The 16277-nt window shown below is 48.0% G+C and overlaps 1 protein-coding gene and 1 pseudogene across 2 annotated transcripts in view; one reads left to right on the forward strand and one right to left on the reverse strand.

The window, feature by feature from the left end:
• LOC311234726 (follistatin-related protein 1-like) overlaps nucleotides 1-314 on the forward strand; it is a 14973-nt pseudogene extending 14659 nt beyond the window's left edge. The window contains exon 10 of the transcript in view: nucleotides 189-314. The product of the transcript in view is annotated as a follistatin-related protein 1-like (transcript). The remainder of the gene's footprint in view (nucleotides 1-188) is intronic.
• Nucleotides 315-787: 473 nt separating this feature from the next.
• Nucleotides 788-16045, reverse strand: LOC311234727 (protein lozenge-like; the record flags this gene model as incomplete). Its single annotated transcript, XM_084321970.1, has 5 exons — nucleotides 788-1092; nucleotides 1353-1418; nucleotides 2419-2523; nucleotides 15570-15729; nucleotides 15908-16045. 5 exons carry the CDS (start codon nucleotides 16043-16045, stop codon nucleotides 788-790), a joined length of 774 nt encoding a protein of 257 aa, XP_084178096.1.
• Nucleotides 16046-16277: the final 232 nt, after the last annotated feature.

Below are 16277 nucleotides of genomic sequence, written 5' to 3' on the forward strand. Positions count from 1 at the left end.
CTTTAATAATAGACAGCAGAACTTCAACTCACTGTCCCCTTATTTGCACTATTGATGTTCTAAATCTGTATATAATTTGGAGCATCTCACATGTACATAAACTGTTTAGTTGATTTAATCCAGATTTAATTTCATCAAACTATGAAGCTCAGTAGAATGTCCCTTTAACTCCCCACCTGTTTGTCTAGGAGTCTGTGGCCATGGAGACTTGAGGACACACCCTATTATCTTCCACCATCAGCGGCAATGTGTGGTATCTTGCTCCGCCCCCCCCCCTCAGAAGAACAGCACAACATTGTACAGCTCTGACTCGGAAACTTCTACCATTCAATGTTTTTCTATTTTTATAAACGTATTACATTATATTATCTCTTTGTGTCTGTTTTATACATATCGTATAAACATCTAGATTTGTCAATTAAACATTTAAAGCTACATTTCTTAAAACCTGCTATGTATACTTTTATATATATTTCATTTATAAATCGATGTAATTTGTCTGTAATGAATATCTAATATCATTATTTAATATCTTTACTTGAATATACACCCATCTTTATCTTTTTTTCCCCCTCTATGTTTGTATAGGATTAATATTATAGATAATGTTTCTTATATCTATTCTGCTATGTCTGCTATGTCTTTGATGAAATGTAAATAAATGATGCATATCTATAGTAATACAATTTATGTATTAAAAAAAGAAAGAAAAAGATAGAAAGGCAAACACATTTATTAAAAGAATTACGACACGCATGAGAGGTTTATGAAAACTTAAGCTAATATCTCAGTAAGGCCTCCACACAGGCTCATCCCCTCTGACAGAAAGACATGCCGCTTCCATCTGATTGGTGATGTCTTGGGATGGATTGTTGTGTCCACAGTAGAAACTGGTTGGCTGGAATGGTCCACTGTGGCTGGGAGGGAGGGTCACGAACGGGGTGTAGGGAGGGGGAGGGGGAGGGGTGGGATATGTCAGGGAGGAGAAGTGATGCATTCTGTGAGCTGGAGGAAAGGACGACCCCAGAGAGGTCATCTGACCCCGAAACGATGGTTCATTGGTCCATAACGAGGAGGGGAGGGGTCTAGAGTCTGGGGAGGAAGAGAGAGAGAGAGATTTCAGGTACAGATCATATATTGATTAAATGTAGATTCAATATTATAGGTATTGATTAGATATGAATTAGAGGTAAATTAGATATTGATTAGTTATTGATGGATATTGGTAGATATTGATTAGATGTAGATTCGTTTTTGATAGATATTACTAGATGTAGATAAGTTATTAGTATAGATATTGATGACATATTGATAGATATCGATTACATATTGATAGATATTGCTGATTTTACCTGAACAGGCAGTATTACTGCTGGAGGTCCTGAAGCCTCCTGACTTCACCTCCTTCTGCCTCTGACCTGGAGACAGACAAACAGGCAGGCAGACACAGACAGACAGACACAGCGTTTAGCTAGTGTATATCTAAAGTCCATCCACTGTTTAGTGTGTGTGTGTGTGTGTGTGTGTGTGTGTGTGTGTGTGTCTGTGTGTGTGTGTGTGTGTGTCTGTGTGTGTGTGTGTGTGTGTGTGTGTGTGTGTGTGTGTGTGTGTGTGTGTGTGTGTGTGTGTGTGTGTGTGTGTGTGTGTGTGTGTGTGTGCAGGCACGTGCACACATAGAGGCCAAGGGGTGCTTGAGCACCTGCCTTTTTGAGCCTCATCAAAAAAGTGCCATAAAAAAAATATATATATATATAAAAAAAGATTTTTTACCGTTACGCATATAGACTGCCCTTCCAACTGAAAAATGTCAGGATAGAATCAAAATATTAGGTAAAGAGAGAGAGAGATGCCCCATATTCCATTGCAGTTTGCACAGCCTCCTCAGCGTGCCTCTCCGCGGACCTATATATTTTATGCATAGCGTGGGTGGTGATGATGATGATGATAGAAACCGCTGTGGCGCATACAGTTGAATGCTGGTATTACACTCATTGAGGGACACGAAGAAGTCAAGTCCGATGGGATTTGGGAATCTCAAATACAAATCGGGATTGGAATAAAAAATGCATTTATATTAAACAATACAGAATATACAGCACTTCTTGGGGTCTGTAGGGTAAGCACTTATTCCCTCCCCCCTGAACATTTATGGAGATGTATGGGCCTTTTAAGTCAGTGATAAAAGTGTCTTTCAAGGATAAGTGAGCTCCTGCACTGATTATTATAGTTCAATATTCAATATTTGATCACCAAAACCCCCCAAAAAGCATAAAAAGGGGGCCCCCCGCCCGAAAAGGGCCCTTAAAAATCGTGCTTGCGCGCGCGCTCGGTTAATATATACACACAAGTGTAATGCCCCTTTCAGCCTTTGAGCACCTGCCCCTCTAAAGTCCTGTGCACGTGTGTGTGTGAGCTTACATCTGGGCAGTCTGGGTCCATCCACAGTGACCTTGATGGCTCTCTGAAGGGTGGCGATCTGAGGGGGCGTGGTCAACACGCTGATGGTCAGGCTGAAACTCTTTCCTTGTACACACACACACACACACACACACACACACAAACAAACAAGATTTGTCTGAAATAGGGGTTGAAAAGCAGAGAGAGACAACAGAACGCATTCCATCACATGTTAGATTGTCATGTCATGATGACAACACCTGCTGCATGTAGTGGCTTTAACAAAACAGCCACTGTTTGAGTGGGGTTGACGACGCTAAATCCAAGAACCAAAAGTCCAATGTTTCCATTTAACAAAGGAATTTATTAACAAATCATTTAAAGAAAGAATTGGCCGGGCGCCCCAGTGGCGAACCACATAGCGCGCTCAGCCGCGACACGGCCGACCCGGGTTCGACTCCTGAACCCGTCGTTATTTGCCGAATGTCTTCCCCCCACTCTGTCTCCCATTCCTCCTCTGTCTCTCCCTACTGGACTGCCTAGTAGAAATAATCAATCAATCAATTTCTTTAATGACCACCCAGCCAGGCTGGTGGAATTTGGTTTCAGTGCATAGCATAGCAGTTCCAACATAAAACATAGAACATATAACATCACTTACACCGTACATAAAAGAAAACACAATTACATAGATTACAGTTCAGAGTTGTCCATGTCAGCAGGTTGCGGGGGGGTACTACAGGGAGGGGGGGGGGGGTAGTACAGGGAGTTCAGTGTCCGTATGGCAGTTTATGATGAATTGAAAATGGGGGACCCTGATGTAAACAAGACGAAAGTCTTTCTCTGGTCTGCATCCCCTTAACAATTGTATGTATTGAGCTGTACTGTACTGTACCCATTCTGCAATCTGTTAATAAACTTTTCAATCAATCAATCAGTGGGGAAGAAGCTGTTTTTGAACCGGGATGTTTTGGTGGTCAGGGATCTGTAGCGCCTCCCGGAGGGCAGCAGCTGGAAGATGTGGTGTGCTGGGTGAGTGGGGTCAGAGATGATTTTTCTGGCTCTCCTGATTGTGATTTGGCGGTGGAGTGATTCGAGAGAAGGGAGGGGGGTGCAAATTATTTTTGAGGATTTATTGATGATTCTTTGTAGTTTGTTTTTTGAGTGAGTGTCCAGATTGCTGTACCAAACAGTTATGGAGAAGGTGAGGATGCTTTGTATAATGGCCTGGTATAAACGGAGCAGGAGATGTTTATTGACTCTGTATTTCTTTGGGATAAGCGATAAAACGCCAAAAAATAAAACCTTAAAAAAAATAAAAAGAATTGGCCCACTTTGCCTTATAAAACAATTAAAGTAAACAATGATTTGAATCTATATTTGCGGTAGAAAAACTGTGTCCGCTCCCTAGTCTCCCAACCAGGTATTTCCTATTCATTTCAGGCTTTTTTCCCAGGTGAAAGCAATCCCCCTAATTGAAGGATCCTACCTGGCTCTGTAATAGCAGAGCTGGCCCAAAGAGGGAGCCAGACCTAGATCAACCCTCAGCAATCATAACTCATATTTATCCATAGCATAATATTGTCTGCTTTGCATAACTAATATAAAACAATAAATCATTTCTTTCAATATTCCATACATTCAACTCATTTTTCTCCATAGTAGTAGTAGTAGTAGTAGTAGTAGTAGTAGTAGTAGTAGTAGTAGTAGTAGTAGTAGTAGTAGTATAGTAGTTTATTGTCACGGATAAAGTACAGGTACATTACAGTGAGATGCTTGGTTCATACACATACAGCTCATTATAGTAATTGTTGTGAAGGGCCAGATTAAACCGAATATATATATTTATTTATATATATATATTTAATTGTATTTGTATATTCTCTAATATTCCCTGATATCCCTTGTATATTCCTTGTACAATATGCATTGAATATCCATTCTAGCCTACTGAACATCCCATAATAGTCTCCATTCTACTATTGGTCGAGACCTTGGTGCCAGGCTGCCATACCCCCCAGACCCAGTTCAAACGTACCGCTCAACATGTACGAACAAGTCCTAGTTCCGCGTAGGAATCTGGCTACCGCACCACTAATGGTACTATTTGTTCATAGTGCGTATATATACTGCGCTACTAAAGTAGGACTTTCTTTTTAGTCCAGTTTCTTACCCTCCAATAGAGTGACAGACGTAAAGCCTCCCCGCGACGCCACGTGTGGGAGTAAGGCCAAGTTCGGCCTACCATCGGTATTGAGACATCGTGTATATTAATATTTGAATAGTCATATTTGGCACTATATCGTCGAGTTGGACGTAGTCTATTAAGCTAATAATAGTCTATTCATATGTAGTGCTTCGTGCGGTGAGAATACTATCGTAGTCAGTACCCCCATCGTTTCGGGTAGAACTGGCTGCTTATCCAGGGTGGCCGACCCCATGTGAGGCTGCACCCGAGGAGCCCCAGAGCCGACGAGCGAGTGGACCTGCATACCGGATTATTCTACCGACGACAGCCCGCCTTCCCAGGCACGGATTATGCTTTGTATACAGTGATTATTCTATGGATAAAGACCAACACTGCCGTGTGTTGGAAAACCCCCCCCCGGAGAGGACGACAGGTGAGGAGACGCTCTACACGACGAGGTCGCTTCACGTCTCTCCATCGTGGACCGGAGGAAGCCGGCCCACAGAGAGTCCAACTGCTTTCATCTGTGGATCGAGGATCGCTGAGGCACCGAGCCGCACAACCGTGGGTTCTCCCAGGATACCCTCGGCCAGACGGATACAGCCAGACTCTACCCCCCCCCCCCTTCTCCAGTTGTCTTACAAGCGACCGGAATTCCCCCCTAGTGTATCCAGTTCTATAATCATTAAAGTATCATTGCTATTATTCCTTAAATATTCCAGGTTGTATATTTACCGCCTGCGCCACCAGAGATTGGACGTTCTCTATTGATATACCAACGAATACTCATTTGCCATAAAAGTGCATCCTATTTCAAATCATAAATGTAATTAAGTGATTGCTCTACATACCTTTTGCTATGTATTAATTATTATTAAACGCAGACTTTCGACTTGGTACATTTGTGTTGGATCGTTTCATCTACGTGGGAGTGTTTACCATAATTATTTATGCCTAGTACTGGGTGGCCAGAGTCTAAAGTACAAGAGGTAGTGGTAGTAAGTATCATATCTAACAATACAGTCAGGGAATTGTACCCCTCAGTTACAATTGGTCCTTCGAGCCGGATGGTAATTAGTGTAATATTAATATAGTGTTATTAATATTGAAATGGCCTATGATGAACACTCCACGAAACGATCCTCCTAACCAACGCCCGCAGCGCGAACGACGGCTCCCTCAGTACTTAGAGGCTTACGCTGTCAGTCAACAACCTAGTCTTCTACTAACAGTAAACGCGGTAAAACTAGAAAGTAAACGTATGTCTAACCCCAACGCCCAGACTACCCCGACCATAGAGGCCCCTACGGGTTCTAATGTAACTGACCAAGCTCACGGTGGGGACCAGTGGGAACCAGACATGACTTCACACCCCGCCAGTACTGAAGAAGTAGTCCCCGACGAGTCCCGGGAGGAATACAACGCTACCGAGAGAGAACTCGGCACGGAAGAAGACAGGGAGAGCACCGTGGAGATAGAGCTCCAAGGCTCCGCAAGGAGTACCCCGAGGGAAGGCTCCCCTATACAACCGCCTTCTCCCAGCGAGGCAGAGAGGACCCTACAGCAGGCCTTCCTCATCAGCCTGAACGCCGCTGCTGAACGCGACCGACTGCAGATCCAGCAGCGGAGCGAAGAAGAGCATATACGTCTAGAAATAAGACGCATTCAGATGGAAGAGAATGTGGCCCGAGACCGAGCAGACAGCCAGCGAGCAGCTGCTGGTGCTCTACGGGACGCAGAGCGCGACAGACAGCAAGCGCAACTAATAGAACAGCTGATCAGACGGACAACACCCTCTCCCTCCGCCAGAGGCTCCAGGAACTCGTCTAGACACACCTCCAGGGCGGCATCCCCTAGCCGAGTAAACAACCCTGAACTTGACCAACAGACGAGGTCTATACCCCCCACAGACCACCTCCCCCCACCGGTCCAAGCGAGACCTAGCAACCGGGAAGGAGCAGCATATCCTGTGGAGAGGCTAAACCAGAGACTACAAGCACTGGATGACCTAACTGAAGACGAAGAGGAAGAGGAGGAGAACCACGCCCGACGACAGCACAGTACTCTACTGGACCAGGAGGTCCGGTACAGCCCAGGCTATACTCCCGCGGAGCTGCGCTACAGACCCCCGACTCTATACACGGGTGAGCACGACGCACGACCCGCACCGAGGAACAGCACCTGGACAAGCGGGCCATGGTACACTGCCGGTACCAGCCCATACCAAGGAGCGGGAGGAGACTCGCCTAGGAGGCCTCTCCCCCAACGCTCGCCGATGTATCCACAGTCAGCGTCATACATTGGCACGCCTATGGTACCCGACTTCACCCAAGAGAACCGGGCCCAGTATACAGAACTCCGCATGTGTCTGGAGACCATGTTGGTGGATGTATTGGATGAACGCCATAAATATGCCATCCTACTGAAGCACTTAAAGGTACCCCGCGCACATAATATAGCGCTCGCCTACGCGACTTCCACCACCCCATACACAGCAGCGCTGGTAGCATTGGACCAGAGGTATGGGCGCATATGGGATTACGTGATCCAGGAGATCCGACACATCGACCGCTTACCCCCAGCAATAGACAATCGAGCACTGGACGACCTGTCCATCAGAGTGCAGTCCCTGGTAGGGATGTTGGGAGCGCAGAGAGAGAAGGGGAGGCATGAACTTTACGCCAACTCAAATGTGGAAAGGATCTTGGAGAAGCTGCCGCCCGCTCGACAGGAGCGTTTTAGGCGGCAGAGAGACCACCGAGACCCGAATGGCCCCGAACCGAACCTCCTCGATCTAGCAGACTTCCTGGCGAGAGAAGTCAGCAGCCTACGGCTAGATACATTCGGACGGAGCACCCCTGGCTCCAGAGAAGGAACCAGACGACTAAATGATGGAAGAAGATCGGTGACTGTGATGCACCAATCGGAGTCAGTACCGAGCAGCAGGAGCCACAGTACCCCCTCCAGAACGGAGAAGTGGAAGATAGTGTGCCCCTACTGTGAGAAAGAACACTGGCTAGCGCAATGTGACTCCTTCCCCAAGCTGAACGCGGAGGAAGCAAGTCAATGGATAAAGTCCAACAAGCGCTGTTTTCGCTGTGCGCGCTCACACATGGCAGCCGAATGCCGCTTAAAGAAAAGGTGCACCAAGTGCGATGGAGCCCATCTGGACATACTTCACGACAGTAACAGAAGGCGCCCTTCACCCGCACCATCCAGCAGCAAAGCGAGCGTCATGTACATCGATCCCGCCAGCAGCAGTGGAGCCCGAGTACTCCTAAAAGTAGTGCGTGTGACACTAAGCTACCAGAATAAAGTCCTGGACACTTACGCCGTCCTCGATGATGGGTCAGAGAAGACCCTTCTGCTCGCCTCCGCTGCGGCCCAGCTAGGGCTGCGGGGAAGCGAAACCCAAATGACAATTCGGACAATAAGACGAGATTTAAAGACGATAAAGGGCGAGAATGTCTCATTCTCTATCGCAGCAAGCGGCCAGCCTGAGCGACGGTACCAGATTACAGACGCTTTCACCAGCCAAGAAATAGGACTGTCGCGGTACACATACCCCGTCGCCAAGCTGATGGAGAAATATGCACATCTGCGCAAGTTACCGATCCCGCTCATAGACAATGCTATGCCGACCCTGTTGATAGGCTCCGACCATGCAGACCTCATTGTCCCGATAGACCGGGTTCATACCGGACCCCGAGGCTGTCCTGCAGCAGTCGAGACCCGTTTGGGATGGACTCTCCAAGGCCCGCTCGCCAAATCTCTCAACCGAAGTACAGCCACTAGATGTCTCCACTCCCGAGTCACAGAGGGAGAAACCGCACTCCTGCAACACGTAGAGCGGCTATGGACCTTGGAACAAATGCCCTTTAAGAACGGAAAGAAAGACATTCGCTCTAAAGATGACATTTACGCCATTCACCTCCTCGAGACAGGGACCAAAAGAGTCCCGGTCAACGGCGTGTTGAGATACGCCACGCCACTCCTGCGGCGAGAAGGAATGCCTACTTTCCACGCCAAGACAGACGCCACAGAACGGTACCTGCTGAACACGGAGCGGCGCTTAGCCAAGAACCCCGCCCAAGAGAGTGTATACCGCGCTGAGATTGAGAAGCTCATCACAGCGGGACACGTCACAAAGATGGACATTAAAGAGGCTGACCAGACCACTGAATCGTGGTACGTGCCTCACCACAAGGTCCATCACAACGGTAAAGACCGCATAGTATTTAACTGCAGCTACCAGATCGGATCCCAAAATCTGAATAAAGAGTTACTGCCCGGTCCCACACTCGGCCCCTCCCTACTCGGCGTTCTACTCCGCTTCCGCCAGGAAAAGGTGGCCATCAGCGGGGACATTAAAGGAATGTTCCTGCAGGTGAGATTAGTAGAGGAGGACAAGCCCCTGTTACGGTTCCTATGGAGAGAGAAGCCAGGAGATGAGCACCCCGCCATCTACCAATGGGAAGTCCTCCCCTTCGGAACGACGTGCAGCCCCTGCTGTGCTACATTTGCACTACAGAAACATGTAGCAGAGGACCCAGCAGCGGACGAAGAGGTCCGACACAGCGTAAAGAACAGCTTCTACGTAGACAACTGTCTACAAAGCCTTTCAACCCAGGAAGAAGCCGAGGCTCTCCTGATTAAACTCCGCGCCTCATTGATCAAAGGCGGCTTTGATCTCAGGCAGTGGGCCAGCAGCGATCCGCAAGTACTGCGCAGCCTCTCCTCCGAGGACAAGGCAGCCAGCAGCGAGACCTGGATGGCTACAATCCCGGGAGAAGCCCAGGAGATGACCCTGGGATTGGTGTGGCGATTCAAAACAGATTCGCTTCACTACAGACACAAGCCCCTGACTACGGAGCAGGGAAGGCCGGCGGCGGCGCCGACCACCAGACGGAGTGTGTACACAACACTCGCCCGACAATATGACCCGCTAGGATGTATTCTACCGTACACCACCAGGGCAAAAATGATTGTACGAGCATTGTGGGACAAGGACCAGGGCTGGGACGACCCCATTCCCGCACACCTTGCATCCACCTGGAGAGAGTGGGAGATGGAGCTCCACTCACTCCCAGGCGTTAATATGCGCCGAAGCTACTTCCCACCCACGGTGAGGCCAGAGACATGTAAAATGGACTTACACGTCTTCAGTGACGCCTCAGAGGTCGCATACGGATCAGTAGCCTACTTGCGGGCCCAAGAAGAGGGGGGAGAGATCTACACAGCATTTGTCCTCGCCCGCTCGAGAATAGCCCCACGCAAGCAACAATCTATCCCACGTCTAGAGCTCTGCGCAGCCCTAGCCGGAGCGCACCTAGCCACGCTCATCCAACGTGAGCTCACCATACCGGTGTCTAGAACAATCCTGTGGTCAGATTCCACGACAGTACTCGCCTGGATCAAATCGGACTCATGCAAGTACAAAGTCTTCGTGGGAGTCAGAGTCACCGAGATTCAAGACTTAACCGAAGAGTTAACCGGAGAAACAGAGTGGCGCTACGTTGATACAAAACAGAACCCAGCTGACGTCACCACCCGGGGAATGCCCCTAGATGACCTCACCCGTCGCAATGTCTACAGTGACGGCCCAGCATTCCTAAAGCTCCCGGAAGGAGAGTGGCCCACGCCTATCCCGAGGGAAGCAAGTCAAGAGGAGGCTGAGAATAAGAAACCTATGTTCTGTGGATTGAGCACTGTTATCTCCGCAGACCCCAACATAGATGATTGCACTACCATAGAGAGTGCACAACAAAGGACATTCCTACTGCACTACCTACCGTCTCTACAGACCCGCCAGAAGTGGGTAAAGGAGAGAGACAATTTGACAGAAGGAACAGTCGTCATGATTATTGATCAATCACTGCCCAGAGCTATGTGGCCGGCCGGCCGCGTAAGCAAAGTGATCACCGGTGCCGACGGCAAGGTCCGAGCAGCTGAAGTGCTTGTCCAGGGTCGCACTTACACCCGTCCCGTGGCGAGGCTCATAGAACTGCCCCGACTCCCAGACACAATCGATGATGACCATGACCCTATAACCCTATGACTTTGTGAAGTTGACTGACCCCTACAGCAAACCCTTATGTGTAAATAGACAACGCGATTAATCTGTCTCTGCTTAACTGATTAGGTCTGGGACCAATCAGGGGGTGGCTGTTGTGAAGGGCCAGATTAAACCGAATATATATATTTATTTATATATATATATTTAATTGTATTTGTATATTCTCTAATATTCCCTGATATCCCTTGTATATTCCTTGTACAATATGCATTGAATATCCATTCTAGCCTACTGAACATCCCATAATAGTCTCCATTCTACTATTGGTCGAGACCTTGGTGCCAGGCTGCCATACCCCCCAGACCCAGTTCAAACGTACCGCTCAACATGTACGAACAAGTCCTAGTTCCGCATAGGAATCTGGCTACCGCACCACTAATGGTACTATTTGTTCATAGTGCGTATATATACTGCGCTACTAAAGTAGGACTTTCTTTTTAGTCCAGTTTCTTACCCTCCAATAGAGTGACAGACGTAAAGCCTCCCCGCGACGCCACGTGTGGGAGTAAGGCCAAGTTCGGCCTACCATCGGTATTGAGACATCGTGTATATTAATATTTGAATAGTCATATTTGGCACTATATCGTCGAGTTGGACGTAGTCTATTAAGCTAATAATAGTCTATTCATATGTAGTGCTTCGTGCGGTGAGAATACTATCGTAGTCAGTACCCCCATCGTTTCGGGTAGAACTGGCTGCTTATCCAGGGTGGCCGACCCCATGTGAGGCTGCACCCGAGGAGCCCCAGAGCCGACGAGCGAGTGGACCTGCATACCGGATTATTCTACCGACGACAGCCCGCCTTCCCAGGCACGGATTATGCTTTGTATACAGTGATTATTCTATGGATAAAGACCAACACTGCCGTGTGTTGGAAACCCCCCCCCCGGAGAGGACGACAGGTGAGGAGACGCTCTACACGACGAGGTCGCTTCACGTCTCTCCATCGTGGACCGGAGGAAGCCGGCCCACAGAGAGTCCAACTGCTTTCATCTGTGGATCGAGGATCGCTGAGGCACCGAGCCGCACAACCGTGGGTTCTCCCAGGATACCCTCGGCCAGACGGATACAGCCAGACTCTACCCCCCCCCCCCCCCCTTCTCCTGTTGTCTTACAAGCGACCGGAATTCCCCCCTAGTGTATCCAGTTCTATAATCATTAAAGTATCATTGCTATTATTCCTTAAATATTCCAGGTTGTATATTTACCGCCTGCGCCACCAGAGATTGGACGTTCTCTATTGATATACCAACGAATACTCATTTGCCATAAAAGTGCATCCTATTTCAAATCATAAATGTAATTAAGTGATTGCTCTACATACCTTTTGCTATGTATTAATTATTATTAAACGCAGACTTTCGACTTGGTACATTTGTGTTGGATCGTTTCATCTACGTGGGAGTGTTTACCATAATTATTTATGCCTAGTACTGGGTGGCCAGAGTCTAAAGTACAAGAGGTAGTGGTAGTAAGTATCATATCTAACAATACAGTCAGGGAATTGTACCCCTCAGTTACAGTAATATTCCACAATTATTAGTTGATAGTAATAATGGCACACATAAATTTCACCAACATGCGCATTTGATGATACATGATGCAGGACTAAGTCTTGAGACAACGTATGTGTATCACCGCTGCCATTTCCACGGCGCGGAACACCCCCGGAGGCGTGTATACTTTCGACAACAAATGTTTGTTTCCGCGTTCGAGTTTTGCGCTCTGATTGGCCAGGTTTCAAGTTTCAAGTTTCTTTAATAGTTGTCATACAGAAGTACAGAATACTTTCATACAAAATGCTTCTTACTGTTACGCTCCAGAGACTGTGCTAGACAAGATAGTATCAAATAACATAGTATAGCATGTAAATTAGAAGTAGAAAATGAGGTCACAGTGTTCAGTATAGACATATGTACAATGTTCGATGCAGAATAGACGTAACTGAGTTACCATATAATATACAATACTATGCAGTGTACTAATGTACAATACTATATAGTGCAAAGCAGAAATGGGATGAGGTACAATTTAGGTACAATTTACAGTAAGGTGTACGAGTTGTAGTGCAATCCTTCATCAATAAATATAAAGTGTGGGGAGTGGGTGCTACAGTGTGTTTGTTTAAAGTGAGTGTGTGCTATAAAGTGTGGGGAGTGGGTGCTACAGTGTGTTTGTTTAAAGTGAGTGTGTGCGTGTGGATGTGTGTGCTATGTGCGTTTGATGGTTGTTGTTGTGTGGTGTTCATTGTTCGTTGAGCAGCCTGATGGCCTGGGGATAGAAGCTTCTTCTGAGTCTTTCTGTGCTCGCCTTGAGACTCCGGTATCGCTTGCCTGACCGCAGCAGTTCAAAGAGGCAGTTGTTCGGGTGACTGGAGTCTTTAATGATTCTCTTAGCCTTGCCCCTGCACCGCTTGTTGTAAATGTTCTGGAGGGTGGGGAGCCCCCCTCCAATTGTGCGTTCGGCTGAACGTGTCACTCTTTGTAGTCTGCTTCGGTCTTGTGCAGTGCTATTCCCAAACCAGGAGGTGATGTTGCCAGTCAGGATGCTCTCTATTGTACATGAGTAGAAGTTCTTAAGGATCTTCTGACTGACTTGGAACTTCCTTAGGCGCCTGAGGAAGTAGAGGCGTTGTCGTGCCTTCTTCACAACACTGTCAATGTGTGTGGTCCATGTCAAGTCCTCGGATATGTAGGCTCCGAGGTACTTAAAGCTGTTGACTCTCTCAACCGGTGCCCCGTCGATGCTGAGGGGGCTGTAGTCCTTGACCCCCGACCTCCTGAAGTCCACAATCATCTCCTTTGTTTTGCTGACGTTCAGGGAGAGGCTGTTTTCCTGGCACCATCCCGCCAGGACCTTGACCTCTTCCAGGTAGGCCCTCTCGTCGTTGGCAGAGATCAGGCCCACCACCACTGTGTCGTCAGCAAATTTGATGATTGTGTTGCTCATGTGACATGTGCGCCAATCGTGGGACAGCAAGTTCTGCGCCTATTTCCGGGTCTAACAGCCTGCAAACTACCTGGTGTTCTATCGCCATGCTCTAAGACAAACTCTAACCTTAACCAACTTCGAAAGAGTGCCTAAGCTTAACTGTCGAAAGAACTTGAGAATCAGGGCAGGCGTTCTATCGCCATGCTCTAAGACAAACTCTAACCTTAACCAACTTCGAAAGAGCGCCTAAGCTTAACCAGTGTAGAAACTAGCGGTCCCACGATTGGCGCACATGTCACATGACCAGAAACGGAGTGGCCAATCAGAGACGCAGAAACAAACATTTGTTGTCGAAAGTATTTAGGCCCCCCGCAGGGTCGTAGGGGGGGGGGGGGGGGGGGGGGGGTTGGGAGAGCACACTCAACATCCAGATTGACTGCAGATCTCCGGTGTTCATCTGCCTGGTACGCAGCGAGTCTCTTAAGCAGTTCAAGGTGGCAGACCTCAATCTTGGCCAGTGTTAAAGCCAAGGACGGAAATCTTCTTTAGGCAAATCCAACGCCAGACGCCTGAATACTTTCGACAACAAATGTTTGTTTCCGCGTCTCTGATTGGCGCGTTTCTGGTCATGTGACATGTGCGCCAAACGTGGGACCGCAAGTTTCTACACTGGTTAAGCTTAGGCGCTCTTTCGAAGTTGGTTAAGGTTAGAGTTTGTCTTAGAGCATGGCGATAGAACGACTGCCCTTCTTTCGACGGTTAAGCTTAGGCACTCTTTCGAAGTTGGTTAAGGTTAGAGTTTGTCTTAGAGCATGGCGATAGAACGCCAGGTAGTTTGCAGGCTGTTAGACCCGGAAATAGGCACAGAACTTGCTGTCCCACGATTGGCGCACATGACCTGGCCAATCAGAGCGCAAAACTCGAACGCGGAAACAAACATTTGTTGTCGAAAGTATACACGCGCCCCAGACAGCCAAGCCCCCCAAGAGTCTATGGTGTAACCAGATTGGAATGTTCCGAGCGGGCAGAGAGGATCAGCCTCATTCTGCTTCCTCGAAGAATATATGCGATCAACAGCAGAAAGTGACCAGCTTAGTAGATCCATATCGAGTAGGTTTGAGTAGAGAGACTGAATATATAACCATATAACCATATAACTGAAGATATAACCATCAACCATAACATAAATCATAATCAATCCAATCAATTATTTCGGCTCCAACACTGCAAGTTGTTACAAGCTGTCCAACTGTCTTTCAGAGAAGAGGTTGTTACAAACCGTCCAACTGTCACGCAGAGAAGAGGTTGTTACAAGCTGTCCAACTGTCACCCTGAGAAGAGGTTGTTACAAGCTGTCCAACTGTCACCCAGAGAAGAGGTTGTTACAAGCTGTCCAACTGTCACCCTGAGATGAGGTTGTTACAAGCTGTCCAACTGTCACCCTGAGAAGAGGTTGTTACAAGCTGTCCAACTGTCACCCTGAGATGAGGTTGTTACAAGCTGTCCAACTGTCACCCTGAGAAGAGGTTGTTACAAGCTGTCCAACTGTCACCCTGAGATGAGGTTGTTACAAGCTGTCCAACTGTCACCCTGAGAAGAGGTTGTTACAAGCTGTCCAACTGTCACCCTGAGAAGAGGTTGTTACAAGCTGTCCAACTGTCACCCAGAGAAGAGGTTGTTACAAGCTGTCCAACTGTCACCCTGAGAAGAGGTTGTTACAAGCTGTCCAACTGTCACCCAGAGAAGAGGTTGTTACAAGCTGTCCAACTGTCACCCAGAGAAAAGGTTGTTACAAGCTGTCCAACTGTCACCCTGAGAAGAGGTTGTTACAAGCTGTCCAACTGTCACCCAGAGAAGAGGTTGTTACAAGCTGTCCAACTGTCTTTGGACAATTTTGTTCTACTGAGGAACAGGCCAGTTCAGTCGCTCCCAGAGTGACTGTAGATGTGTGTTTGATTACTGTGTGTGCATGTGTACCTCTCCCACTGCGTCCTATGAAACGCAGATCGTTAAAATGGGCATGGCCTTGCTTCATGATTGACGTGGCGTTGCGTAGCTCAGCGCTGCTGTTGTCATCATTACCAGCCATCACCATGACAACCACCCCATCAGCAACATCACTGCCCAGAGCAACCACCTGGGGAGGAAGGCAGGGCGAGGGGGAGAGAGAGAGAGAGAGAGAGAGAGAGAGAGAGAGAGAGAGAGAGAGAGAGAGAGAGAGAGAGAGAGAGAGAGAGAGAGAGAGAGAGAGATGCATCGTCAATGGAGTGGGGCGGGCAGACTACAGGCAGACAGACTGACAGACAGGTACGGACTGTGAAGGGTCTTGGCAGGGTCTTGTTACATCTCCAGTGTGCAGGTAGATAGGTACAGAGGAAGTTGGGGCTGTCTGTCTGCACCAGGCCTCGGGGCGGTGCCACGCTGCGTTGGGGGAGGGGCCTCCGCAGTGACATCACTTCCTGATCCTCTGGTTGTCTAATGCTGGGGGGTGGAGTCTGTCGTCTCTTCATCAGTGGTTCTAGAGAGAGAGAGAGAGAGAGAGATAGACAGCAGACAGACATACATACAGAGGGAATAATATTTGTATTTTAGAAATCCGATCTGGCTCTGTTGACAGAATCTGGCTATGGGGCGACAATAATGTGGTCAAGAGGCATGGTTTCTATCTTTAGCCTTTGGCGTGGT

The sequence above is a fragment of the Notolepis coatsorum genome (genome assembly GCF_963971535.1).
Source record: "Notolepis coatsorum genome assembly, chromosome: 9".
Classification (NCBI taxonomy): domain Eukaryota; kingdom Metazoa; phylum Chordata; class Actinopteri; order Aulopiformes; family Paralepididae; genus Notolepis; species Notolepis coatsorum.